A 26952-nucleotide genomic window follows, 5' to 3' on the forward strand; every position below is an offset into this window, starting at 1 on the left:
CTATTAATTATGAAGTATATTAAATACTAAAATGATATCAGTTACCCAGGAATAGGCTTTCTTTGAGAGATTCTACTAGGAGGCTGTGGGGGCAATGGTGGTGGGATTGGCTTAGTTTGTGGAGGAGGTGGTTGCTGTTTAGACTGCTGGTTCAAAGCTTCTATAATGCTGGCTGTCTTTGCCACTGGAGGTGGTGGTGCTGGAGAAAGCACATCTATAGAAGGAAGTTAAACAGTGAAATGGAATTAAATTTCTATTTACCATTTTGCTTCTTGGGTTCTCTTCACAGTTTTCCCTGTTAAAGGATTTATCCCCATTCAAGAAAAATGCTTTACTACATGTAATCAATCACTTAAAACAGAAAACCTTAAATAGAAATCCTTCCATTAGAAGGAAGACCTCTTTGGAAAGAGGTTAAATTTTGTTCTACCCAGTCATGGACAGAGAGCTCACAAGTACTTTAATTCATCAAAGCATTAAAATACAAGCAAAGAAATTTCTCACTGAAGTCAGTTATATTCTTGAAAATGTAGAATGTATTTAATAAAGTGCTAATGTTGTTTGCTCAATCAAAGCTTACAGTTTGTGTTTTATGGGAAAGTAACTGAGTGAATAATATCAAAGAAATTTTACTTAGAGGAATGTCTTAAAATCCTGTTGCGATTAAAATCCAACTTCACATCAGGTTTAGCAGTTAATTAAAATTTCTATTAAATTCTTGAAACCACAGCAACAGCAACTGGCAATGCATTAAAACATCTTTTTGCATTCCTACGGTCTGCAAGAATCAAGCACAATGTGGAGACATAGCCCCAGGCTGACACTCATCTTTACAACTAGTAAGAACTACAGCATTGAAACTACGTATATCAAGTGTAGACCTCTTTAGCTCTAGTTACAGATAGCATTTCCTGTTGACCCTGCACTACACTATACAGTCCTCACCGGACCATCAGAGAAGACAGTTCATACCAAGTTACTGCACGGAAACGATAGGCCAAAGCTACAGTCACCAAAAGAGGAAGTATGAGTTGTGGGAATGGAAAAATAAGCCAACTATGATTAGATACAGCAGAAGGGAAAACAGGGGAAAGTGGAAACATACTTGTAGATGTTACACGCAATGGCGGCACAGGGGGATGAATAGCTGGTGGATCTGATGAAGACCTCTGCCTGCTTATACTTTCCACTCCTAAAGAATTTGTCTTCCACATTGCATTAGATGAAGAAATTGTCTGAATACCACTGCCAAGAACTGAAGGCTGAACTAAAAAGAGAGGAAAATACCGTATTATTACCATTGCTTACCCTAACCACAAAGTGTTCATTTCACACCTGTGCTTTTAGAAATGGTCAGCTTGACCACCATATTCAGCAGCAGAAACCATTGCCATTCTGCTGGAGTGACAGAGCAGAAATTAGAGATTGGTGTAAAAAATTACATGGAAGTTTCTGGGTGAAGCCTCACTAACATCTTACCTAAGTAAAATTTGTCTCCAGTCTTTACTTTAAAATATGTCAACACTTGAAAAAGCAGAAATTTCTCAACAAGACAACAGAAGGCCAAATCTTGCTACTTTCTTTAATCTCTGATAGCTGTAATCATCTTTAATCCCTGACTGATACCTGTAATCTTCTCAGTTACTGCAAAAAAAGGACCTCACTCTCAGCATTAGCAGACATTGATGACTCAAAATGAAACATAAGTTTTGACTTGGAATTGGCAAAAAACTGTAATTCTGAATTTCACCCAAACAAGAAGCTGTAGTCATGAAACAGTTACAAGGTGCAACTTCTTTGGGGCCTCCTAAATGACTCCATTCTTAGGCTGAAGAGCTGTCTTCTCATTTTGTAACAACTACAGGGTTTCTTCATAAAGTCAGTATTTTGCACGTATCATGCCACTTTTCCCTACTCAGTACATGAGCATCATATTAAGAAAAGATGAAAGGGAGTAAGGTATGAATATTAGCTTGCAGGGAAAAGCATAAAAGGTTCGGAAGACTTGGAGAACAGCCTAAAGCTAAGAAGACACAGGAGTAATAATACACTATGAGTAATAATACGTCATAAGCACAACAACATACAACAACATCAGCAATCAACAAGAAGCTAAGATTGATGATACTATTACAGCTTTTAACTAAGAATATAAAACAGCAGGCTAACACATTGCTAGAAAAAAGAATATGAGCCAATAATCTAAACCAGGCAGCATGCTTTCTTGGCGTGAGTTGCACTATACCGGTGCCAAGAAGTCTGGGGCTGGGAATGAAATTAAAATGACACTCTTTCAAAAGTGTCATTTAATCACGGGCAAACAGTAAGTAAAATAGTATGGTCATCCATGATTAAAAGAATATGAAAGGGTAAACCAGTCTTTTTAACTATCCAATTGTATTATTAATTTAGAGATAGAAATCTAACAGTTAAACAGGCTCTGAAAATTCCTTGGGTGAAACTTCCTGTTTGGTGGGGAAAACATTCCATCAAGTAAATAGTGTCTAAATACTAATCTTAGACTTCATACAAAAATATTAGATGAGCCCAAGCCCACCACATCATAACACTTCCACTTCAATGACCTTGAAGCATGTATTTATTAAAAGACGACTTCAGAAGGTTAAAATCCCTTGTGGTCTGCATGAGCAATCCGTTCTCCCAGGTCTGAAATGATTTTCCACAGCACTCAAATGCTATTGAAACTGTATGTTTAAATTGAACTCTGACAATGACATCTTCAAGTATGAAAAGATTAAAACCAAACAAAGCTGCTGAACTAAATTGCTTGCAACCCTCCTTTCAATAAATTGCTTAACTCTATTGAGATTATCTGGGCATTGTTTTCCCCAAACTTGACTGTGTATGTTCTTGCATGTATACTGAAAATCAAACAAAGAACAGGTTGTGCAGATTCACTTCAAACATACAAAAAATGAAGTCATCAACAAAAAGTTCAAATCCTTACCTGTGCAAAAATAACTGTAAAAAAAAACCCTAAAAATGTAATAATAATTTAAAAAGTTAGGATCCCATTCTTCTAACATACAGTGATACTCTGATCTTAGTACCTTTGCCAATGTTCCTTGGAGGTAGAGGAGGTGCACTACTTGTAACAGGTACTGTAGGCTGAATGGGAGGTGGACTGCCACTGAGTATTGCTCCATATGTTTCATTCTGTAATATATTTGGCATAAATCCTCTTTGCTTATCCTTAGCAATATTTGCTGCATCTCTTGCCAAGGATGCTACATTAGGCTGAAGTTGGTTTGATCCAAGCTGATAGAAGCTGACAGGTCTGTCCTCTCTCCGGTTGGGACTGGGTTGCTTAAACACAGTAACAAAAGTAATTACTGATATCACATCAGTTATACTAATTTTATTTATTAGTTGATAAATATTTATTACTTATAGAAGGTTATTCGCTTCTAGAAAGAAGAAACGGCTTCTAAATGCTTTTCTGTTGCTTTTAATACATAATCTAAAAAACTATATTCCACCCCCTTCAAGACAAAGTAATGGTGCACATTAACAAAAAAAAATTGATTAAATGTAAATTGCATTTCAAAACAATTATCATTTTCTCTGTAGTGTGCTCCTACAGGATATACTGCATCCTTATACACACAGGGCTAGACTCCTAGCGATAGTCAACACAGACATTCAGACTGGATCATGTAGTTTCCCTGCATCAAAATACCAGACAGTATTTTCAGAAGAAGACAAACGGCTAAGGATCCAAAGCCTTATCTGAAGTTCAGCAGCATTAGATCCCAAAACACAGGCACAGTTGTTTCAAAGTATTCTACCTGTAGTTCAGCCCACCACGAATTAGGAGCCAAAACTCATGAACTCTTTTCTGCTCACTAATATCACTGGACAAGTTCAGAGGATTACTTCAACTGCCTGCTGGGATCGAACGTTGCTCAACCCACGCACATTATCAAATGACATCTAATTAGTTATCTTTGAGATTTACAGCAAGTCATCTGCTTGCTATGCATGTTTAGCATTATTCTCCCTGTTTCAATAGCAAGCATAGTAATCACTGTTGTCAAATGATAATTAAGATTTTATAATATCTAAATTCATGTGGCTAGTATAGGAATGGGCTGTAATGATTCACAGCTTAGAGAGCATAAATATGCCTTTAGAAATAATGTTAGATAAACACATCACTGATTATGAAACTAAAATAACAATATATAATAACAGCATTTAGGCAAAGATTTACACCAACAGCATCATAAATAAGCAATGATTTTCCTCTGAATATATTCAATCCCTACTTTGGACTGATCATGTAGGGCCTTTAGACATACAGCACAGCATTATAGTTCAAAGACTTACCAGAATGATGTATGTGACAGCCAGACACATTAATCCCTACCTTTACTTCGGCTTAGCAGCCTCACTCCTGACTGGCTGACACTCTCCATTCCCTGACCTCCCCACTGTCCTGATTCTGCTAATTGTTTCAGTTGCTTCTGCTTTCTAAAGCAGCAGAAAATTCTTTTTGTTTTGTTTTGTTGACTTAGCTTTTCACTGGTTCACCAAACTGAAACAGCTCCATATAGGGACAAATGTGTGACAAGCAGAGGCAAAGGTAGGATCATGCAGCTGCATTCTGGAACAGCAGCAGAAATCAGACACATTGTCTCAGCCTTCTGCTAGGTTAGTACCTCTTTTATATGAGAAATTCTACACTAAAAGAACTTCAATTTCAGACATGACGAAGATTATAAAATCTATTCAATTCCTTTACCAGAGACAAGCCCAATAGCTAGACATCTATAAACAGAACTCTGATGTGATCTAAGCAACAGCAGTATTCACCAATGCATTCAACACAGTCACAGACACTAGCTGTGATTAATAGTCCTTAATCTCCTTTCAAAAGTCCCTACAGTATAAGCCTATTAGTAGCGGGCAGTGAAATAGCAGTTTCATTACTTTAGCCTCATTGCTGAGTAGCAGATAACTTCCTATGTATGAGACAGAGCTGAGGGACTAGCCAAGAAGAGAATGCTCAACTGCAGAAAGCAACTAAAAGAAGTGAAGGAAAGAAAACAGATTTAAAAAAATGTGAATTTAGAGTGTCCCAGAAAGGGATTTACTAAACATTTACTTGTAAATTGCCCAGAAGGCTTCACAGCTGGAAAAAAAATTTAAACTTCCAAATTACAACAAAGTTTAAAGCTGCTTTATCAAAAAGGTCATAATTGCTATTATTATCTGAATGGTGGTACAATACATAGGAATACATAAATATTAGGATATACTATGGAAGCTCACCTAGAAGAACTGGACTTAGCAGCTCGCAGATTCCAGATTCTTGCACAGATACCAAAATTCTCAAGAAAAATCTTATGTCTCAGAAGGTAGCAATTATGCTTTGAAAAGGATGGCTTGTGAAAATGTTTTTTGCTTTGTTGCTACCCAGTTCCAGTCAAGCACCAGAAGGAATAGCTACCTTGGACTAAAGAGACAGGACATGGGGAGAAGAATCCTAAGTAGGCAGGATCTTGCAAAAATTGTACTTTACAACAGAGGAAACCTACTGACATCAAAATTAAGTCTCCAAACCATGGTTTGATGATCAAGTATTTTTAAAGACATTCTGTGAAGGCAAAGAAAATGAACCTATGACTGACAGTCTTTAATATTTCTGAAAACAGAAAAACCCAACACACAAGATTTGATTTTACTCTCTTAGCAATTCATGCCCTAGCTCAGACAGGAAACTTTGCAAGAGAACTATAAAAATGTTAAAAATTCTGTTAAGAAAAAAGAGAAATTTCACTATCCAGAGAAGAAAGGTTTTTTTTTGTTAGCTACTTTCAAGAGGGGAAAAAAAGGTTGTGCTAACATCTGAAGATTAACTAATATAAAGCCTATTGTGTATTCCTTGCACTTTACAAAGGAAGCAGAAAGGGCATAAGCAATTACACTACTGCACAAAATACTGCACAAAAGGAACAAACCCATCTGTTCAATACTTATATGAAATACTTCAAATTATGAAAGTTTCAGAATGTCATTAGTATTTAGAAGCCTATACATCATTTCAAATTACCTGGTCCCCAAATAAGCTATTTTAAAGTCTTGTTCAGGTATCAAAACACAGTTGTTTGTTCCCTGCCTGTACATTTATATGTTAAATACTTTCTCAAGTTGGTCCCTAAATTGAGAAATTAAATATTGAAAATGCAATGATGATCCTATGCTGCTGGAATACTTTAATATGATCATCCTTGGAGATACTGAACAACCATCTGGACATGGTCCTGGCAACTGGCTCTAGCAGACAATGCTTTAGCAGGGATGTTGAGCCACATGACCTCCAGGAGTCCCTTGCAACCCCAACCATTCTGTGATTCTGGATCCAACAGCATCACAAAACCACCAGATATTTCAGGTATGAAAAGAGAAAAAAAAACCATGTTTTTACATGAAGATTCAGAATTAAGACCCTATGCTGATGTTAATGGATGTAGCTTATTTAATGAACAAGTTTAGTCACCCTGAAGACAAGTCAATGCATAAATTGTTCCAAAATTAAAGCCATCAACTGGAGCTATTTCAGAAACATAAGGAGATATTACAAGGTGCCTGTTTCCTTTGTAAAGGCAATTTTCCCAGCTCACATTACTTCTGCTTCACCACCAGCAGATCTAAATATTCCTGATGTACTGAAACAAACTATTGGCTCCATTAAAAAGAAGATATGGCATCTGGCTAATTGTAATTTGATCATCACCACACAGTCATAAGCTTTCTACCTTGTATTAAAGAGGGAAAAAGACGACAAACTATGATTCTGGGAGCTAAAATTTAAGCTCCTAGATTTTACTACCAAACTTTATTTCACAATGACTTCGTAAGTATAGTAAAAAGGAGTATTACTGAAATCATTACATATGTCATGCTTACACATGTGCACAGGAAAACAGTAACGTACTGATACAAACCTGCAGCTTTTCATCCACATCATCATCACTTTCATCCAGATCTTCATGGAGTAACCGCCACTCATATTCTACATGAACATGAGAATTAAATCTTCCAGATAGTGCTTGAGTAAGCTAAGGAAAAAAAGATGACTGTTGACACTTATGTGTAGCACTTATTGTAAAACAAGGTATTTAAAACCAAACTAAAAACACTTATAGAAGGAACCTTGGTTTTTAAGTACAAATATTACTGCCATTTTAAAGAGAGATTTCAGTAATCTGGAAAGTTACTGGAGTATGCTTAAAGAATTAAGCTCTGTGACCAAATACAACACAAATAAATCAAAAGCAAGTAGGCTTTTCATTAACCATTGTAGGTCCATTCTTCACTGCAGGTCCATTCTTTATTTTCTGACAATAAGCATCACATCCTAATTGCTTTGATTTAGAAATTTTAAGTCAAAGAAAGTAACTGCAATGGTAGGTTGGTCTGAATCAGACTCACTTATCAAGAAGCCTTGACCCCATTAATCAATTTTTCTTGCTTACTAAAAGTAGTAATGGTAGCCAGCTTCTCTTCATAGAATCACAGAATAGTTTAAGGATCATCTAGTCCACCCACCACTCCCTACAGGCAGGAATTATCTTTCACCAGATAGGTTGCTCAAAGTCCTGTCCAATCTGAGCACTTCCAATTCTGGGCAACAAGTAAATGGCCTTCATCCATAAAAAGTACTTTAGTGATTAGATTTCAATGACATATCAGACATTTAGAATCACACAATCATTTAGGTTATAAAAGACTTTGAAGATCGTGGAGTCCAACCCTTAACCTAGCACTGCAACATCCACTACTAAAACATTTCCCTAAGTACCATATCTGCATCTGTCCTTCAAATACCTCCAGGGATGGTGACTCAACCACTTCCCTGTGCAGCCTGTTCCCATGCTTGACAACCCTTTTGGTGAAGCAGGTTTTCCTAATACACAATCTAAACCTCCCTTGGCACAACTTGAGGCAGTTTCTCTCATCCTATTGCTTATTACTTGGGAAAAGGGTAGTTCAGGTAGCTTTAGAGAGCGATAAGGTCTCCCTCCTCAGCCTCCTTTTCTCCAGTATAAACGCCAGTTCCCTTAGCCACTCCTCACAAGACTTGTGCTCTAAACACTTCACCAGCTTTGTTGCCCTTCTCTGGACATACTCCAGCACCCCAATGTCCTTCTTATAGCAAGGGACCCAAAGCTGAACACAGTGTTCGGGATGTGGCCTCACCAGAGCCAAGTACAGAGGGATTATTAACTTCCCTAGTCCTGCTGGCCACACCATATCGCATACAGCCAGGATGCTCTTGGCCTTCTTAGCCACCTGGGCACACTGCTGCCTCATGTTCATGAGTATGACAGTCAACCACCATTCCCTGGTCCTTTTTTGACTGGGCAGCTTTCCAGCCACTCTTCCCCAAGGCTGTAACGTTGCTTGGGGTTACTGTGACCCAAATGCAAGACCTGGCACTTTGACTTGTTGAACCTCATACCACTGCTCTTGGCCCATTGATACGGCTTGTTCAAATACCTCTGCAAAGCCTTCCTACCCTCCAGCAGATCAACAGTCCCAGCCAACCTGGTGTCATCTGCAAACTTACTGAGGGGATCCCTACTTGTGGATCTGGGACAATAGCTCAAACAGTATCATCCCTTGGCCACAAGAAGTTTATCATTTCCAAAGCACCTAAAAAGAAATACAGTTTTCTTCTTAAAAGCTTATAACATGATATAAGCATATAACCATTTCTAAGCATCTAGAATATATTCATTGAATATTTAACTGCAAACTGTTACATATTCAGACATGATGCTGCTTATAAAGTCAAGAACACACAGAAAGATGCAACACTTACCAACTCTTCACAGTGAGTATGTTTTAAACGTTTAGCTATATCCAGCGGGGTCTCGCCTGATTCATTAGCTATATTACAGCAAGAAAAGAAAGTTATGATGATAAGTGTCACTATTAACATGTCCATTACTAAAGACAAACCTTTAAATATACAGTGAAGTACTAAAAGAACATGCTCTAAAATTCTTTCATTTATAGGTCTGACCCATACCAATCCTCTTAACACAACAAGCAGTAGCAACTCAACATGCCATATACATGAAATGATAGCCATAAAATGGCAGTGTATAGCTAGACAACAAGCTATCAGTTAAAATTCTTGGTACTTATCTAAATCAGTTTAAAAAATAAGTGCAATGTTTAAGTCAATTTTAAACTTGAAATAAACAGTTAATATTATTTTTTTTATAACGAGTATTATATTCATAGCATCATGGTAAACAATTGAGGAAAAAATGCACTTATTCCACATTCACTGTTTCATATCTGAAACAGCGAGAAATCTGAAACTGAAGTAAACATTGCTCGTTTACCTATTTCAATAGAAGCCTTCCCTCTCAGCAGCAGTTTGAGGCACTCAACGTTGTCCGTCAGACAGCAGTAATGCAGGGCTGTGCTACCTTTACATGTCTGTTTATCTAGATTGCCACTATTGGAGTACAAGAAAGAAGAAGAAAGCTGATTAAACTTAGTTTCCTACCCTATTTTTATAAACCTCTCTCATTACAAGATTTTCAAAGAGTAAAGTTACATCTGCAAGTAACAGAATCACTGTATCTGTATTCATTTAGTATTTGTATTACTGGGCATAAAAGCAGCATCAATAATATTTTTACAGTTTTCCATATACTTACCTGTTCTGCACTAAAAAGTCAACTATATGAAGGGATGTTCGATCAACAGACCTAACAGCAAGGTGAAGTGCTGTTTCATCTTGCTCCTAAGAATAAAACAAAAGAAAATATTTGCTTCTTCTCATCTACAGAGAAGCAGAAATTTTATTAAGACATAAATTAGATAAATTAAAACATTTAATTTCAAAATATTCAGACATGTTACTATTAAAGCATGTCTTGTGAAGACATTTATTGCTTCCCTTTCATTCCTTTAAACATATGCATTGAAAACAAATAGATTATTGAATGATTAAATTTTTAATGTTTTAATACACTTAAAATATGATATTATTTGGAAACAATTTTAGATTTGACTACTATCTTTTATTATTGTTAAATGATATTAAAAGGACAAGTGTTCAAAACAGTGTTTCAAATCTTATTTTCAAATAAGAAAAAACAGTCCTTAATTAATGAAAGCACATTGCAGTTATAACAATTTGTCTAATAAAATTTGCAACACTTACATGGCCATTGGCCAGTGGAATTTTTTCTGTGAGATCCACACCGTCAGCATATACTTGGACTAATCCAAGAATGTCTCTTGATTTGACTGCTTCACAAAGAGCATGTAATTTAGCTGTATTGTCAGCATGCTTTTTCCTTGCATATTTTCTCTCAATATACTTGGCAGTAATATAATCTTTTCTTGCATTCCTGAAATTGAATATCATTTACTTCTATAACTTTTAGCAGAAGATGAACATCAGAATTTCCATAAGTACATGCAAGTAATTTGAAATAAAATCTGGGAAAGACTTTGTCATTATGATAATTTTTCTTTTTAAATATGCATGTAAGACATTCAGTCTTGTATTTCCAGTATGAAATGCAGCTACAGAATATGAATCAAATATCCAATACAAAGACAGACCATTAATTTTCCCCTCTAACTCTGGTGTGAAGTTGAGATCAAAATTACTCAGCTCTATGTACAGAAGATACATTAGAACTTCATAATGTGGTCTGCTAACAATAACTTGCAGGTTTATGTTCACCTGACTTGTACTCTACACATGCTAGAAAAAGAGGGAAGGCATGGGATACAGAAAACTGTCTTATAGCTCTGCACAGACTATATGCAGATGTACTGAAATAAATTATTTCTTAAAATATCAATTTTAGAAGTCTTCTTATGCTATTGATTTAGTATTCAGTAAAATTATTGGTAATTTTAATCATGAGTATTAATATTTTGTATTATTATTGATAGTGGTAGTAAAAAAATCATTTAAACTGCATGGTTTAACAACTGTTCTGTCAGAAAGTCTTTTTGGTTAAAGTCCAGATAATGTAAAATCAGCTTCATCCAAAGCCAATTCTTCTGAGTTTGTTTCTGCATCATTTACCAGCTCTTTTATGATGGAGTAGTATCCAGCCAAGTAGACAGCTGTCCTTGCTGTGTCTCTGCCATCACTATTCAGTGTTTTTGAGGAATTCAATTAAATGTTCTGTCTTTATTCCACATAGTTATGGACTTAATTCTAAGTGTAGTTTCTGAACAGTAGGCATTCAGTATGTTTCAGGTAAAATGTGCACTTTACTCCAACTTCTATTTTATGTTTTAATAGCACAAAATTAATAGCTTTATTTTTAATCTTTACCCTGTGTGTCTTTATAAACCTCAACAACTCATGTTTAATTTGTTTCTTTCCCACAAATCATGATTCAGAGAGTTGGTAAAATAATCCTTTCTATTAGGGAAGGCACAATCAAATAAAGTTCAATAAAACAGAGATGCAAAGCATTCAGAAAAAAAGGTTTACTCCCTGGCTATAATATATATATAAGACGTTACATATCTCTCTACAGGCCTATTGATGCAAATCATAATGGCACAACTCATTAGCCATATTAAATTAAATGCCTGCCTTTTTCAGAAGTCGTGGCTCTTTACTTACATATCACTGCTCGGATTAGGTTTGACCATCTCATCAACTGGCAGACAGAATTCCATAATCTCATTAAACCCCGCATTCCCAATATTCTTTGCGAGCTGTTAAAATAAAAATAAAAATAAAAATCCACAGCTCCCTTAATAAATACGTTCAGTTATTGGCCACGCACCTGCTAGTGGGAGGACAAGGGAAAAGGGAACTTGGAATTTTTGTTTCTGATTCCTAGTTCTGTTACTACTTCAGCAACCATGAATAGATTAGGTACCTTTTTGGATGTCAGGGATTTAATACACAAACAAGTAACTGCAGAATAATCCATCAAGACTCCAGTTTGTACAACAAATGCAAATACTTTGTCCAGATATGAACTGTCACAGAATAGCTGATACATGGTTAACTTCTTTGTGTAGCAAAGCTGAATACATTTTCTTCTTTGAGGATTAAAATTCTCTTCTTAAATACTGCTAAATAATTAATGGTATAAGTATTTCTGAAGTTCTTCAATTTTTAATCTGAGAGGCACATTTACATGTCAAACAGCTGTGTTCTTTTAAAAAGCAACCAAGGGCGAAAAGACTTGGGAACACAAAAAATATGAAGCCTCCACAAACTTGAATTCTACAATCAGGCAAAGTTTACAATCAGACAATATGTTCCAGGAGGTTCCCTTAAAGAGTTCAGCTTTTTTCCATTACTTTTACCCAGAGACAACTTTAAAGGCTGGAACAATATATCGTTAAAAGTGAAAAAAATGTACCTGTGCTGGAAGTATGATATAGTGCTATTTTTAAGTTAATAAAAGCAATTTGATTACCAAAAGTTCAGATGTTCCCAGCACATCTAATGTAAGCGATTGCATTCTGGAATAGTGAACACCAAGTTCTCTATGGATTCCTGAGCATTCAATGCAAGTTAGAATTCCCAAATTTGTTGAAAGCCAGGTAGGATCTGAAACAGAAAGCACCCACAGAATTAAAAATTTTCAGGCAATTATTTCATTCTAGAAAATGTAGTATATAGAAATGAAATTCTGTAAAATATGAGTCCCGTACATGAATTCCCAGGTTTTTTAATTTATGTCTTTACATTTACTCTATTGAAGAAACAAATGAATAATGTATTTTTGGGGGGTGGGGGAACATAAAGGATATTGCTCCTCAAGGGAGCTGCTTAAACAGCTCAGTTTGTCATTCTGCTTTCATTCAGCTTTCAGGAACGGCATTTTACTACCACCAATATAATGGTATTACATTCTCAGCTGGGGGTATAGTGCAGTTCAAACTGCAACTGCCTACAGGGTTTTTTTTTTTTTGTATTTCACGTATAGACTTTAGACTAAGTAAGGCGGCAGTGATTCTGCAGTATACATACAGCACCACACCACAAAGGATTCTTACTCAACTATTTCAAAGATACTAAGGCTCATCCCTCTCCTTTCATAACCCTTGCTTGTCTTTTCTCTCAGTATTTTGCAGTCTTGATATAACATTCCTGCATCTTCCAGTAAAATAATTAATATCTGAAAATTTAGACAGGTTAGTAATTTGTTTATTTGATAAAGGTTTGGTAGTAGCCATTTAAAATTCTCTCTTTTGAAGACAGCAGGATTGCCTCTTCCCATAGTTTTTATACAGTATCTATTGCTGGAAGTTAGTATTGATTTATAAAATGCATACAGCTCCAGATCTGATGTTTTTAGCTAGTTTCAGATCAAAAAAACCTAAGACCTGCAGTGCCTCTGTAACATAAAAGAACACAGAAAACAGCAGGATCTACAAAACAATTTGAAAAGGATTAAAGTAGAAGTTCATCGATCAACGAAACCAAAACTGCAAACCATAGTCAGCAAGTGTATTCTTTTCCAAGTGAGCAGTCTTAAGACATATTTCCTGGCTTGCTCTCAAAGTCAAACATATAAAATAAAAAAACAAACTACAAACCCAAAATAAGAAATTAAGAAAAGGTATACTGGGAAAATACTTCAAATCTCATACTGCTGTCCAGTTTTACCTAAATGTCATGTAAAATACGGGCTCATAGAATAGGTTCCCTTGATTTATATATGCAAAAATTACAATTAGAAAAATATATGGGAGAAGAATAAGCTTCTTAGTCACTTTTCTCTCTAGTGACAATATGCATATAAACAAATCAATCTTACTAAAATAGAGCAATTTAATTGTTAGCATATTCTACTATGTGTACAATCTTCGTGAGATAGGGAGTAAAAGTGAAAACATAAAACATCAGCTTAAATTACTCTCACGAGACACAGAATTTTTACCAATTAGAAACATGCTTAATTGAGTCACCTTGTGCTCCACAGTCACAACACACATCATTTCCAGTCATCCTCTGGACTTCAGATATAATTTCTTTTGTCAGTTCCTGGACAATATTATTTTCTCCTGTGTTATCATCTCCTTTGAATGCATTATTTAAAGCTTCCTCTTTGCTGTTTTGTAGCACAGATGTCCATCTAAAATGGCAGTAATATTTTGCTATTAAACGTTTCAGCACTTCTGAAGTTCAAGGTAACATCTCAGTAGAACACCAGTATCAAAAATAAAATTACAAAGTAACTCACATTTGACATTCCTGTTCATCCTCTGCTTGAAAGTGGTACGTTCTGTCGTCTGCACAATAAATAATTCACATACTGATTAAAAAAAATGATTGAAACACTGATTTTGCAGAAATCTCTCAGAAAAAAAATACCTAAAATTAATAATTGATGTGTGATCTCTGACGTCTCTAGTCTCATCACTGAAGCGTTGACAGGCAGTGTCTTTAGCAAGTTTCACTCTTACTACCCATAGTTCAACTATGTTTAAACCTATCTTTGCAAAAGGCGCTTGTTGCTCTTAAAACTGGAACTGTTTTCTTCCATGCTGCGCTTCTATTGCATAAGCAGCAGCAGAGCATCGTAATTTTTCCATGTTCTAGATACAGTCTCAGTAATTGAAAGTCTAAAGTTCTCCTGGGGGTGGTAGTGCTGTGTGTATGTGTAAAATACACAGACCATATTTGAGTTTATCTGTATATGTAAGAAAGACCTAATGTTTCCGAATGATCTCTTAAAACCACAGCAACAAAAATATGGCAAAACAAAGTCCAACTACAATAAGAATAAGTCCCAAGATGTTTAATTTAAATCAAGCTCAAAAATGTTCATTTACTACTATTTTTGTGATTCTAGGCATTGTTAACAGTGTACTACTGAAGAAAAATCATGTAACACATTTAAGTCTATGAAACAAGTGAGACATGATACAGTTTAATGATTGAGTTGGAGTCAAAATTAGAATAGTGGACGAGAAGAACGTGGCCAAAACTACCAGCAAAAAGATATTAGAAGATAGTTTCAGACATGAAAAATATTACAGAAAGTGAGGATACAAGAAAGGACAGAAAAGGAAGTGCTAGATAAATAAGATATTTTATCTTGCCATGATACACAGCAATTTTCTGTTTGTTGGTTTTTTTTTTTAAACAAGGAATGTTTTTAAACTCTATAGAAAAAAAAGTGAAAAAGTGATTTAGAGAATGCTGGTTACGCCTTGTCACGTATATGATGGGACAAATGGTAATGCCGTGATATGCTGATATTGCGCCCAGGGTTACCAACAAGGACAGAAAGTGCAAGAGTAAACAGGGAAGACACCTTGCTTGTGCAGAAATGGAAAAGCTGTGTATTGTATACAAGAGTACTAGTCTACTAAAAAGTATCACATTTTACATTTACCAATACAAAACCACTTTACAATCTGATAAAGGAACAAATGAGAAACAGACTTATAGTCTTCTTCCCAAATTTACTAAGTCCATAAACAAAATACTAAAATGTGCCAGTGAGAAAACAAACATTCTACAATGCAAGTTTGTATTATCCCATTCAGTTTCCCACATTATTGATTTTTGATGTTTTTAATATGTAGACTCTCACCTTTATATCTATTATGAGGTAACAACACTAAAAAGGTTTGCAGTATTTTCTCCAGAAAATTGCAACCACTATGGTTAAATTTTAAGAGGTTTCTGTCATGGTTTAAAAGCTTCTTTTGATCTTGTACAAAAGTCATGACTTCTCAAGATAATCAGCTATGACATTTTCAGCATAAAGAGTGGTGTCACAGCAAAAATATCGTTACTCTATTGTAAGGTAGCACAAAACAGTATCAAAAGGAGTAAAGACAGCTTTAAAAACAAGTGGTTTTCCAAAGAAACAGCTGCCATACACTAGAATAAGTGAAATGTCACTGAAAGGGAAAGCATCCTAGAATTGCAAAACTGTTTAAGTGGGTTATTGACCCACCTACAGAAATAACGCACAACTCTTAATATTAGCTGCAAGTAAAAAGACCTGAACAACAAACCTACGTGATATGAGGTCAAAACATTTTTTCTCTTCTGGGTTTGTTTTCACTTGGCAGGTTAACAGATTGAGCTTTGCTGGAGGTCGGTTAGCCTATTTGAAGATAAAACACACACATTTTAGTATACCAATACTGACTGAACCCCTGCAGTCCAAAAACAGACGGTAACATCCCACTGGCCAAAAAGGACTTGGCAAATGGCTGTTAATTTTTAAGGCACCCACAGTTTTATGTTTTCGTCTGCTTTGTAGCCTGTAAACTAGATTTTCTTATACTATACACTGTATCTTATACTATAAGCTATTTTGCTTACTGATAACTGGATAGACCCTAGCATTTTGAAAGGGCAGAGGGATAAAATCACTTTAATTATCACTACTTTGATCACCTTACTAATAACACTTATCTGAAGAAATCAGATATGACAGATTAATGTTACATAAGTTTAAGATGACATTTAAACATTTAGTTTAAAAAAATTAGTTGTCTAGGTTTTCAACAATCAAATAATTTGACTCCTGTTAATGTCCTCAAAGAAAGCCTAGATAACCAGTTTAGAACAAACGCTTGAATTTCAAATGGTAAAGTGACACACTGAAGGAAAGTAAGTTTGCACAGAGCAGTCTCGAAACAAACATGGAAAACTAAACTGTGAGATAGTTCATTACTAAAAAAAGTAGTGAAACAAAATACATTCTATAATGATACATGTTTTCTAGTCAGTTTCTTTCGGCTATTTCAGTTCCTTATTGAATAAGAAGTAGCAATGTTTTACTAAAAGCAAAATTCACAAGCAAATTCATTTTGGAAAAGTCTCATAAAGGCTACAAAGACTTTTCAAATAGCATTTCTGCACTGATCTCCTTTCCCTTAACCCATCCGTTTTACAGACCTGGGGTAGGACCTAGAAAGACATTACATTTGCAACCTTGACATTAGGAATGGTTTGCACTTGCTGCAATGGATTTTATTAGTTTCACTCTTTTTTTAAAGTAAATCAGAAAGCAGATTTAACTAGAGAGACTTTGCTCTAGACAGTAACATCTGAAAATAATGATTTCAATCATTCAATCTACTATAAAGACAGCAATGTACATAAACCATGCTTATTGTTGTATTCTAATGATTTTAATCTATCGAGTTAATAAAACAAGATCATCTGAACAAGAACTATTATCAAATAAAGCTGAAATATCACATAATGTAATTAACTTGCAATGAATCATAAGAAACATAGATTTTTCTCTACCTCTTCTACATCTATTTACGAAAACATTTAATTCAAGAAAGGGAGAACAAGCCTGAAGAGCACAGGTTTCCTTGAAACAATGTGATCAAACAACATAGCACAGCCAAAATAAGAACAGCATCATAATTATAACTGAAGTCCACTAAAAAATTCAAAACCATGGAGAAACATAAGAAGGGAAACAATTATGGATCTTTTTCCTGTTAAAAAAAGAAAAAAAAAAAAAAAGGCAGCACAGTGTCCTTGAAAAACAGCATCCTGATGCTTTGCCCAACACAAGCAGCAGACAGTCATGCATGCTTTGAAACAACAAACCTGCAGGTCACACGCTGGGCAATGTAAAACAAATTGTACCCAAGAGAGGTATTGCAGTCAGCAAGATGACAATTAACTGACAACCACATCAGACTCTCTGCCTAGTAAATAGCTTTTCAAATTCCAGACATTCCTTTTAGCAGTAAAAGCTCACACAGTTTTCATTATTTTAGCCTATCAACAAGAGTTCTTTGTTACTAGAAGCATGCAAGAAAACATCTTGAAAATGTCAGCTTGGATCCATTTTCTCAGTTATATTTAAATATACTTAATACCCATAGCACTGAAGTTTTCTGTGTTTACGTTTTTAATGTAACTGTTTGTCTAAGAAGTGCCCAGAAGCTGCCTATAATGAAAATACACAAGAAAGCAAACAAAAATCAAGATGCAAGTATTTGGTAAACAAGCTACTGGGCAACTCATATATACCTTTTTCACAGGCTCAAGTTTCCAGCAGTAAAGAAAGAAGAACAAAAAAATACCCTTTGATAATGAGTCTCTCTTCTATTTCTTTTCTGCAGACAACCAGTAAATTTCATTTATACTCTTTAAACACAGATCAACTCCAAGGAATCTGAGGTTCCTGAAATGCTTTTCCCTTACAACTTCTTGATCCAGAAACCACTCAGAATTCCTATTTACATGGCTCAATCTGCTTCTATCATTGCTTTTTTCATCCACATGCATTAAATTTCAGTCAGGTAGACGTCAGATAATTTCCAATTGCTAATAATTACACAAAGAAGCACCATCTGGTTTTCCATCAACCATTACCTTGCACATTGCTCTGTGAATGCTAATTTCTTTAAATCTTTCAGCTCTCTGAAAGTGTAACTTTTGCACCTATGCCCCTGCAGACACATGTATTCAATGTCACAGCTGGGTGACCAGAGAACCAACCATGTTCTCTCCATCCATATGAGACGAGCACTTGGCAGGTGAATTGAAGTCAGAATATAGCATCTGCAACTGCCTTAAGACAGCTGTTCTAGAAACTAACCAGGGAAAAGAAATAATCCCTCGTAAAGAGAGACTACAGGGCCAAAGAACAGAAATCCATGAAGACCATCTAGCCTTTAAAGGTAAAGCATTTACAAATTTGATAAAGCAAAAAAAACCTGACAACTGAATTTCTAAGAGATGGTTCATTTTGATGAACAGCTGGGAAGAGTGACTAACACATCGTATTACAGAGACCAGGAGATATCAACCCTGGGAAAGCCTGGAAATCAGTGTTGTTGCTTCAGAACACTCAGAAAACATTCAGAGTAACCCAGAAAATTCTTAAACAGAAATTGCTTCTACCCATTTCAACCTCTATGAATCAAGCATTGATTTATTTTACAAAAAACTGCCATAAATCCAAAAAGGGAAAGTGAGCAAATAAGGAAAAAATACTTTTTAGGTGTGTATTTTAAAACAAGGTACTCTTTTAATTTTGTAATATAAAAAGATCGAGACCAAACCTATGAAACTCATATGTCTAACTCACATTTCAGTATCTACCTTAGCAACTGATTTCCAGCTACAGCTCCACTGACTTCAGTGGGAACTTACAACTTCTAAAAATGCTAGACCATCTGGTAGACAGCTTATAAAAATAGAGAACAACAGTATCCTGATAGACTCAGTAACTATACTTGTATGCGAAAGTTTTAGAATTCTGCTCCAAAAGTGGATTTTGTAGCTTCTGCCAGCTCTAAGATGCCTTAGCTCCACTCCTACTGGTACCACCACAGTATGCCCTATGCCAACTGCATTTACAGCACACGGAGACACCAGCATTGAACACACTAACAGACTTTTCTCTGACAAAGACACACTCATATGCACTCAAATGAGAATAGGGATAAACTGCTGGACAATTCCAAAGCCATAGTAATGACTCTACTTTGCAGGCCTGGTTTTGCACTCCTCCTTAACTCCTGGTTGCCAGTTCAGACGGCAACAGCTTGTGGTTAGATGTACAAATGAGAGACTGATTCATTTTTTGCTGCCAGGGTCGACTTGTAGTCATGGTAACAGGCATAACAGGATGAAGAACAGAATGGTTCATAGCAGGATCAAGAAACAGGACTGTTTATTAGACCAAGAATGGGAAATACTGTCACTGAGTTATTTTTGCCTTAACAAACTTTTCTGTGAATTTTTGAGAATGCGATATAAAAGAAAAGTTATTGCAAAGCAGAAACAGCAAAGTTCAAAGCCAAGTGTAAAAAGTCCAAAATATGAAAGTGTAAGCTTTTAAAACTTTAAGTATAAATATTAAAAGTTTGTTAATGTGTTTCAAATATTGGCAGCAAAGAAAGAGGGACTTGTGACTCTCTTGTCATTCTGGTAAAAGTTGCCTTCAGAGCTGATTTTCCCCAACAGCTACTACCCAGGAAAGCTACCTTCATAATACGTATCAGCAAATCTGAGCGAAAGAAGAGATTCAGCATTCTCTCAGTTTATTTTGTGAATATAAAAAGTTGTTTAACCTGTATCTAAAAGATAGCTTAATGCCCAACCATATTTTTCATAAAGATAGATAAGTTAGATAAGTTAGAATTTGTATTTTTAGATAGTCTGGTAAAATCTGAACAGTTTACATGAACTAAATGAGCCATTAATAAAAGCCATTTCTTCCCCATTAACAGTCATGAGCATTAAATCAGTTGTATTTTTAGATACTGTGTGTATGCCTTGATGTATTTCTGAAACACTGCCTTAAAAAAAAGTACCCATCATATTCAAAATGCTGCACCAGGAATCTAACTAACTCCAAATTATAAATATAGACCAGCATAGCTTGCCTTTTTGTATTAGCAACCATGTACATAAAATACTGTAAACAAATACTTACTGTACCATGGGAAATTGTAAGAAAACCATTTTTAACTGAACACTTCCTTTTCTGCCACACTTTTCTGATTCTGGTTTAAAGGGGGAGAAAAAGAAAAAAGTGACTCAGGTTTTAACATATTTACTATTGCCTCGCTTCAGCTTTTGGGACCTGATTTTTTTCAGCAGAATCCAGCAGTACTTACCCATCACTTTTCTTGTACAGACTACCATTTCGTTCAGTGCCATGCTCCTTGTTTCCCTGAGGCTGATGTAAACTGTAAGCTGTACTTTGACGAAGCTGAGAATCCTGAAACATACAGAACAGCAACTTGCAATGTATTCCACACTTTGAACCAAAACATCCCCCCTGTTAATGAGTTTCAGGCCCTTTCCTTCCTGCTCTAATCCTGTAAGAAAAATGAAACACATTTTTCCTCTCAATGAGAGAGAACAAGATCCATTCCTTCTTTCGGAGGGCACAAAAAACACTTAAGAAGTAGCCATTATAAGCACCTGCCAAAATCTTCTTACTTGCTTTAGTTTAGCTTTACTGTTGGCCTTAATATAGCTTTTTTTTTACCCCCAAAATTAAATGAGCAGCAGGTGTTCCAACTCATGCAAACACTGCACTGTACAAACACTAAGTTTTTAACACTAATTTGACACTAATTATTATTACCTGCCATTCCTAGTGCACCCTTCCATTGTAAAAAACAATTACATACATAAATTTGAAGAAGTGGTTTTCCTTGTGCAAACTGAGTCAAGTTACTGTCTGAAAAGAGAAGAGACCTCCTGGAAACATAGTTCATGAGACACACAGAAAATTGAAGTTATTTCCATAACAAGAATAATTTAAACCAAAATATTTTAAACAAAGTAGAATTCTTGGACAGGAATTGACAAGGATTAACTAAATTTTAACTTACTTTCTATTGAGAAACAGCTCAACTTACTAATTTGATAAAAAAATTTCTTTTGCTCAAAAGATGAGATAGTGTGTCTTGGATATACAAGGAGTACATTCACAAGATACATAACTGGGGTTTTCAGAGTATACACATGATAAAATAAAGTATACAGTGATCCAAAAACTATAAATTAAGAGGACAGTTTGTCTCTAATTGCAATTAGCTTCATGCACTTTATCAGCCTAGGTCTAAGACACTTTGGACACAAGCAGGAGGAAAAACACAACTAAAACCAAGAAAACACTTGGACTGTGCTTTTCCTCAGGGAATGCCAGCTCAGATGGAATGCTGCTTCTTTACAAGTTCCAGCAGCACATTCTGCTACCAAAGCTACTAATGCAGCCAAAGCTGTTCAGAATCCTCCTCAACAGTAGTGGAAACATGACAGGTCTGAAATATGATGGTAGGGACACCTGCTCCCCTGTTCAGTGCACTTAGGACTCCTCACCCCTAGGCTGCAGGATTTCAGGCTCATCCTGAATATAGTGCTAGAGTTTGGTGGTCCTGAGAACCGCGAGTTGAGCTCAAGGCTGGCTGCAGCACTCCTTGGTGCTCCTTTTCAGCAGGAGCACCTGTGCCCACTTTCCTGTCTCTCAGCTAGTGGTCTAAGAAGGCGTATCAGGTAGCTACGACATATATCTAAGGCTTTTAAAGGCACCGCAAAACTACCACTTAAATGGCCTGTTTAACATTCCTCTCCAGCCTGTTTGCACAGAATTATTTTTGCACTCTGGCTGCCCAACATAAAAACAGAACAACATTTAAGAAGAATTCCTGTCACTCATTAAGAATCACTGCACACACACATCTACTGAATTCTGAAGAAAATCTGATCTAACACTGCCTATTGTGTCCTACCAATGCCTTGATCTCTGCCTCCCATTAGTCAGTAAAGGACCTCTATTCCCAAGAAGATCAGAGGCCTTACAGGAAAATAATTTCAGTTCTCCACATCCTCAATTATGTAAAGATTTCAGATGACCACCAACACTCACCCATGGCACCATTCCCATTACTTAAGATTGTGCTGCTACTTTTTGTGCATTATTTTCTGCTCCGTTTCAGCTACCTCCCTTCAGCTGTTGTTTACACTCAGCTGCTGTATTTGGCCAAACTGGCAAGCCAATACCACAAGTTTCCTGCCTTACTTCAACCAGAGAGGAAGTGGCTGTATCTGACGTGCATTTCCACACATTCATTATTATGAACAGTATCTTTAAAATATTTAATACTCTCATGAGAAGAACTTTAAGACAAGAAGATTTTCAGTTATAAATCCTTTGTTCAGCCAATGCCCAAATCCATCTTCTCCCAGGTAGCAAGACAAGAGGTAATGGCCTCAAACTGAACCAGGGGAGGTTTAGATCGGATATTAAGAAAAAATTCTTCACCAAGAGGGTGGTCAGGCATTGGAACAGGCTGCCCAGGGAAGTGATGGAATCACTGTCCCTGGAAGTGTTCAAAAACTGTGTAGATGAGGCCCTCAGTGACATGGTTTGGTGGTGGTATTGGCAGTCCTGGGGTAATGGTTGGACTTGATCTTAACGGTCTTTTGCAACCTAGTTGATTCTATGATTCTGTAGTAGTGTTCAATGTGATTGTCAGATGATGACCACCACAACTCTCTGGCAAGCACGTTCATGACTTTGATCTAGCTTCTAAAAGATGGGATGATGCACCACAAATCACCATCACAACTAACATCTTTCCCAGCAATGTCAGCATGCCTTTTCCATATGCAGCCTCCCCAAAGGATCTTCCCTTATTTCTGGTTTGCACATAACATGAGTACAAATCCCAGATAACAGGGTCAGACCCAATGGCCTCACTGGAGTGAGCAGGAACAATGTACATTGCCTATGGGAGGAAACAGATCCCTGCAGGATACAGGACATACCTAGTGCAGAGTATTGTCATTTTAAATACCTCCTGAACATAACAAGACCAGAACAGACTGAAGTACACAAGGCACAAGAAACTGAACTTTGTTGACTTTATCAGCTCTGAAATGCAGATAGACATTAAAAAAATAAAAAAAACAACCCAAAACCCAAAAAGACAAGTCACTTAATTGCACCATGTTTATCATGAATCACTGCACTGGCCATAAAGAGGTTTGAAATGATTTACTGAAAAGTCTTCTAAAGACTAACTTCTAAATCAAGCTGAATAGCATAGTCAAAAAGGAAAGAAATATGCAAACAGTATTCTGTAAAGATGGTCTGTGACTACTGATAAAAGAGATTCTAAAGCCCTATTTATCAGCCCCACTGTCTGAACACAACACAACTATCCACACAAGCTGCTTTAACATACACATCAAATTCTGGCTAGCCATTCTGCAGCTCCCATGGAGCAGGATTTAAGACTGTCTGGATCACTCCTGTGTGTAAAGTTGCCAAAAGGCCCTTACAGCTCTCCAAGAGCCTGAGCTTCTCTTGCATTTGTAGGACCCCTGCCAAGAGGGTATTTCAGAGATCCATCCTGTACCTATTACAGCCCCACAGAGCCTCCAACACATATATCTGCCAGAACCCCCTGCAGAAAGCCTCTCCTATAGCACAGCTACCATAATTTTTGTCAAGGAACACAAAATTCATCCTATTTTGCAGTGACCTAAATAGAGTACAGGTTCTAGCAAACCTGCAGAAAAAGCAGAAGCAATTCTAAACACTACAATAAGGGTACCTTCAGACAGGACATGAGAAAAAGAGAAATAAAGGCAGTAAGACTCTAAGGTTGACACCAAAACTTGTAGAAGCGCCTCAGTTTGAAAAATAAAAGTTTAAAATTTAAACATTACAGAGGTGTACACACAATGATGTTTCAAAAAGACATTTCAATACGAACCAGGATTGAGGAAGTTCTGTGCAGAAAGAAACTTTGTACACAGGCAACAACAAAAAAAAGTTTGCTCTGAATGTTTGTGTCTTTTTTTTTTTTAAACACAACAGAAACAATATTTGCCAGTGTTCTGTTATTTCATACACAAAGTCCATTTTAATTATAAATACATATATCTTTAAAATCTTGCAAGAACATCGAATCAAGCAACTGGATTTAATTCCCAAAAGAGAGTGCAAAGGAAATCACCAATTAGTCTTACAGCAATTTTTCTTTCCCAAGAACAATATGATAAATGGTTTAGGGTATTTCTGGTAACACAACAAGCAGAGGAGAAAAAAAAAGAACCAGTCTTTTCATACCAACAGAAAAAAGCTCAGAGGAAAAATCCAGTTTCTTGAAATCTGAATGGAAATCATGCCAACTATTTTCATTAAAATATAGTAACACTTACTCTCCTAGACTTCGGTCACAAAATGTAAATGCGTTTCAGGAAGGAAAAAGAAATCAGTTATAGTAAAGGAAATTACAGTGCAACAAGAATAATACTAAGACGGTTGTACAGCAAATTATAGCAGGATTGTCTGACATCCCACTGACCAATGTTTTTAAAAAAATAAAAATAATTACAGTACTTCTCATGCTCTGCAGGTTAAGCATCCATATCTACATTTGCAGAATTAATAAATAACGAATATAGCATGAAGCACTTTCTTTACACTTGTATTTTTAAATACAACAAAAAAAAAGTAATAAATCCATGGGCTTTATTACATTCTTCAGTCTGTGAAATGATGTGTGCTCACCACATCTTCCATATATATTTAATACCAGCATCACTGATAAAAAGGTAAACAAAGAGAAGCAACATTCCCAGCAACCATGAAACCAAACTGCTTCTATTATCTCTCCTGAACAAAGACCCAAATAAAATAGGAAGTCTGCTAACACATCCTGAATAAGCAAAGACGCCTTATTGAGAAGAGCCAATCAGTGGTGAATCCGAAGTAGCCACAATTTCCACTAGGGTCACTACTCTTTCATTACACAGAACTCAAATTCGGAACTTTTTAGCCAGTACACTCCTCAGGGAGTCATAAATGCCAGGCAGAACCTAAGAAAGTACCTGCAAACTATATGGGACTTTGTATATGGTCATTATTACAAACTTCACATGGTAACAAACAGCACTTCAATGTGAAGAGTGTTTAAGATGCTTGCCTATCAGCAAGAGCAAAGGGTAACAGAATAGTCTGGATTGGAAGGGACCTTTAAGGATCATCTAGTCCAACCACCCTGCCATGTGCAGGAACATCTTTCACTACATTAGGTGGCTCCAGAACCATCATCCGGCCACTAGTAAGAGCTAGGAGTCACCATAACCTTTATGGGAAGATGAAAGCAAGACTGGAAAATATAAAGGAAGTCAGAGCCCTACAGACTAAACTATTTCATTGTCATCTCTCTCAGAAAGAGAATCTGAAAAGAGGGAGGGGGTGCATTTATTACTTACTCATGGCCCAGCAGCCACACAATGGAAGCTGTCTGGCATTTATTTATATGAAGAGGAAGCACTAGCAATCTGAAACAGAAGTACACCCAATACTTTGGATGGGATTATATAAAAGATACTTGCTTACAGATCAGATTTTGCCAAATAAAACTACTAGTGAATTCTTTAACTCAAACACCAATCATAACCAAAACTGAAAAAATATGTTGGGTTGCAAAAGGGACCCATTTAGAAAACTGGCATCTTGCAGCAGAGTAGCAAATTTAATTGTCATTTTTGCAGGTGATGTTAAGAGGTGTTTTGGATGTGAAGTTTAGTGGTACCTAACCTTTATACAGTTCAGAATATTACTGTGAGGTAAGACTGTACTAATGGGGTCTCCTTAAAACTGACATTTTTTTGATTCTCAGTTTGAGCAACACAGACACTATTGTCTGTTAGTTCATGGATAACGCACCACCTGAACTATTTTGCAATACTGGTAACAAAAAGAAACTATTTTGTAATAAGTCTCATGTATTTTTAGTGGGAGTTCATTTTCTTTAAAAAAAAACACAAAACCCCTGCCTTTGTCAGAAACATTTAATATCAGCATGAAAAGAAAGGTGAATAAACAAAGGAATTATTAATTATTAAATAATTTTAATAAATGAAAGTTAAAATAACTCTACCCCAAATACTAGCATTACATTAGAAGTAATTAAAATGGCTATTCCAAAGTTAAACCATCTTATATGCTCACCTCTTTCTGATCAACCTGGAGTGCTGATTTTAAAATATCTCTAAGCTGTGTTAATTGTCTTCTTTCCTCATCTTGTGCTTGTTTGATCTTTAATGAAGAAAAATATAGGTTAAAAAATAACATTATTGTTTCTTTTCAATATAGTTCTTCCAAACTTGCTACTTAATTGGTTCATTCTTCTGAGAAATGTTCAGCAAGAATGAAAACACAAAGAGAACAGATAACATGATCAGTTTGGTTTCCTTTTTATCCTCAGAAAACTTGATAATGGCTAGGATGTTGCTGGGCTAAAACTTTGATATTGCCTCACACTGTTCTTGCTTCCTTGTGTTCAATTTGAAACCATCTATTATTTTCCACTTAGTCAGTAAACATTTTAGAGCAAAAGCTGTTTTCCTAACAGTTTACACAGTAGGGTCCTGAACTCAAACTAAGGCTTCTAGATACGATAGGAGACAAAATTTTACTCAAA

At 36.1% G+C, this 26952-nt stretch overlaps 1 protein-coding gene across 4 annotated transcripts in view; it reads right to left on the minus strand.

The window, feature by feature from the left end:
- ASAP2 (ArfGAP with SH3 domain, ankyrin repeat and PH domain 2) overlaps positions 1-26952 on the minus strand; it is a 90754-nt gene that overhangs the window by 10283 nt on the left and 53519 nt on the right. For 3 of the 4 annotated variants that reach the window (XR_008975209.1, XM_057431883.1, XM_057431881.1), the window contains exons 9-24: positions 26481-26567; positions 20614-20717; positions 20430-20499; positions 16025-16112; positions 14232-14280; positions 13957-14123; positions 12459-12592; positions 11648-11742; positions 10214-10403; positions 9705-9790; positions 9384-9499; positions 8852-8919; positions 6972-7085; positions 3072-3327; positions 1106-1267; positions 46-214 (exon numbers count right to left, since the gene is read on the minus strand). Coding sequence is in view for 3 of the 4 variants with exons in the window: in XM_057431883.1 (XP_057287866.1) it covers positions 46-214; positions 1106-1267; positions 3072-3327; positions 6972-7085; positions 8852-8919; positions 9384-9499; positions 9705-9790; positions 10214-10403; positions 11648-11742; positions 12459-12592; positions 13957-14123; positions 14232-14280; positions 16025-16112; positions 20430-20499; positions 20614-20717; positions 26481-26567 (1955 nt within the window). In the remaining variant the exon portion in view is untranslated. The remainder of the gene's footprint in view (positions 1-45; positions 215-1105; positions 1268-3071; positions 3328-6971; positions 7086-8851; positions 8920-9383; positions 9500-9704; positions 9791-10213; positions 10404-11647; positions 11743-12458; positions 12593-13956; positions 14124-14231; positions 14281-16024; positions 16113-20429; positions 20500-20613; positions 20718-26480; positions 26568-26952) is intronic. The other variant, XM_057431884.1, reaches the window with a different exon arrangement.

The sequence above is a fragment of the Pezoporus wallicus genome, unplaced genomic scaffold, assembly GCF_028554395.1.
Source record: "Pezoporus wallicus isolate ANWC-B61680 ecotype Strahan unplaced genomic scaffold, APGP_CSIRO_Pwel_v1 contig_161, whole genome shotgun sequence".
Lineage (NCBI taxonomy): Eukaryota > Metazoa > Chordata > Aves > Psittaciformes > Psittacidae > Pezoporus > Pezoporus wallicus.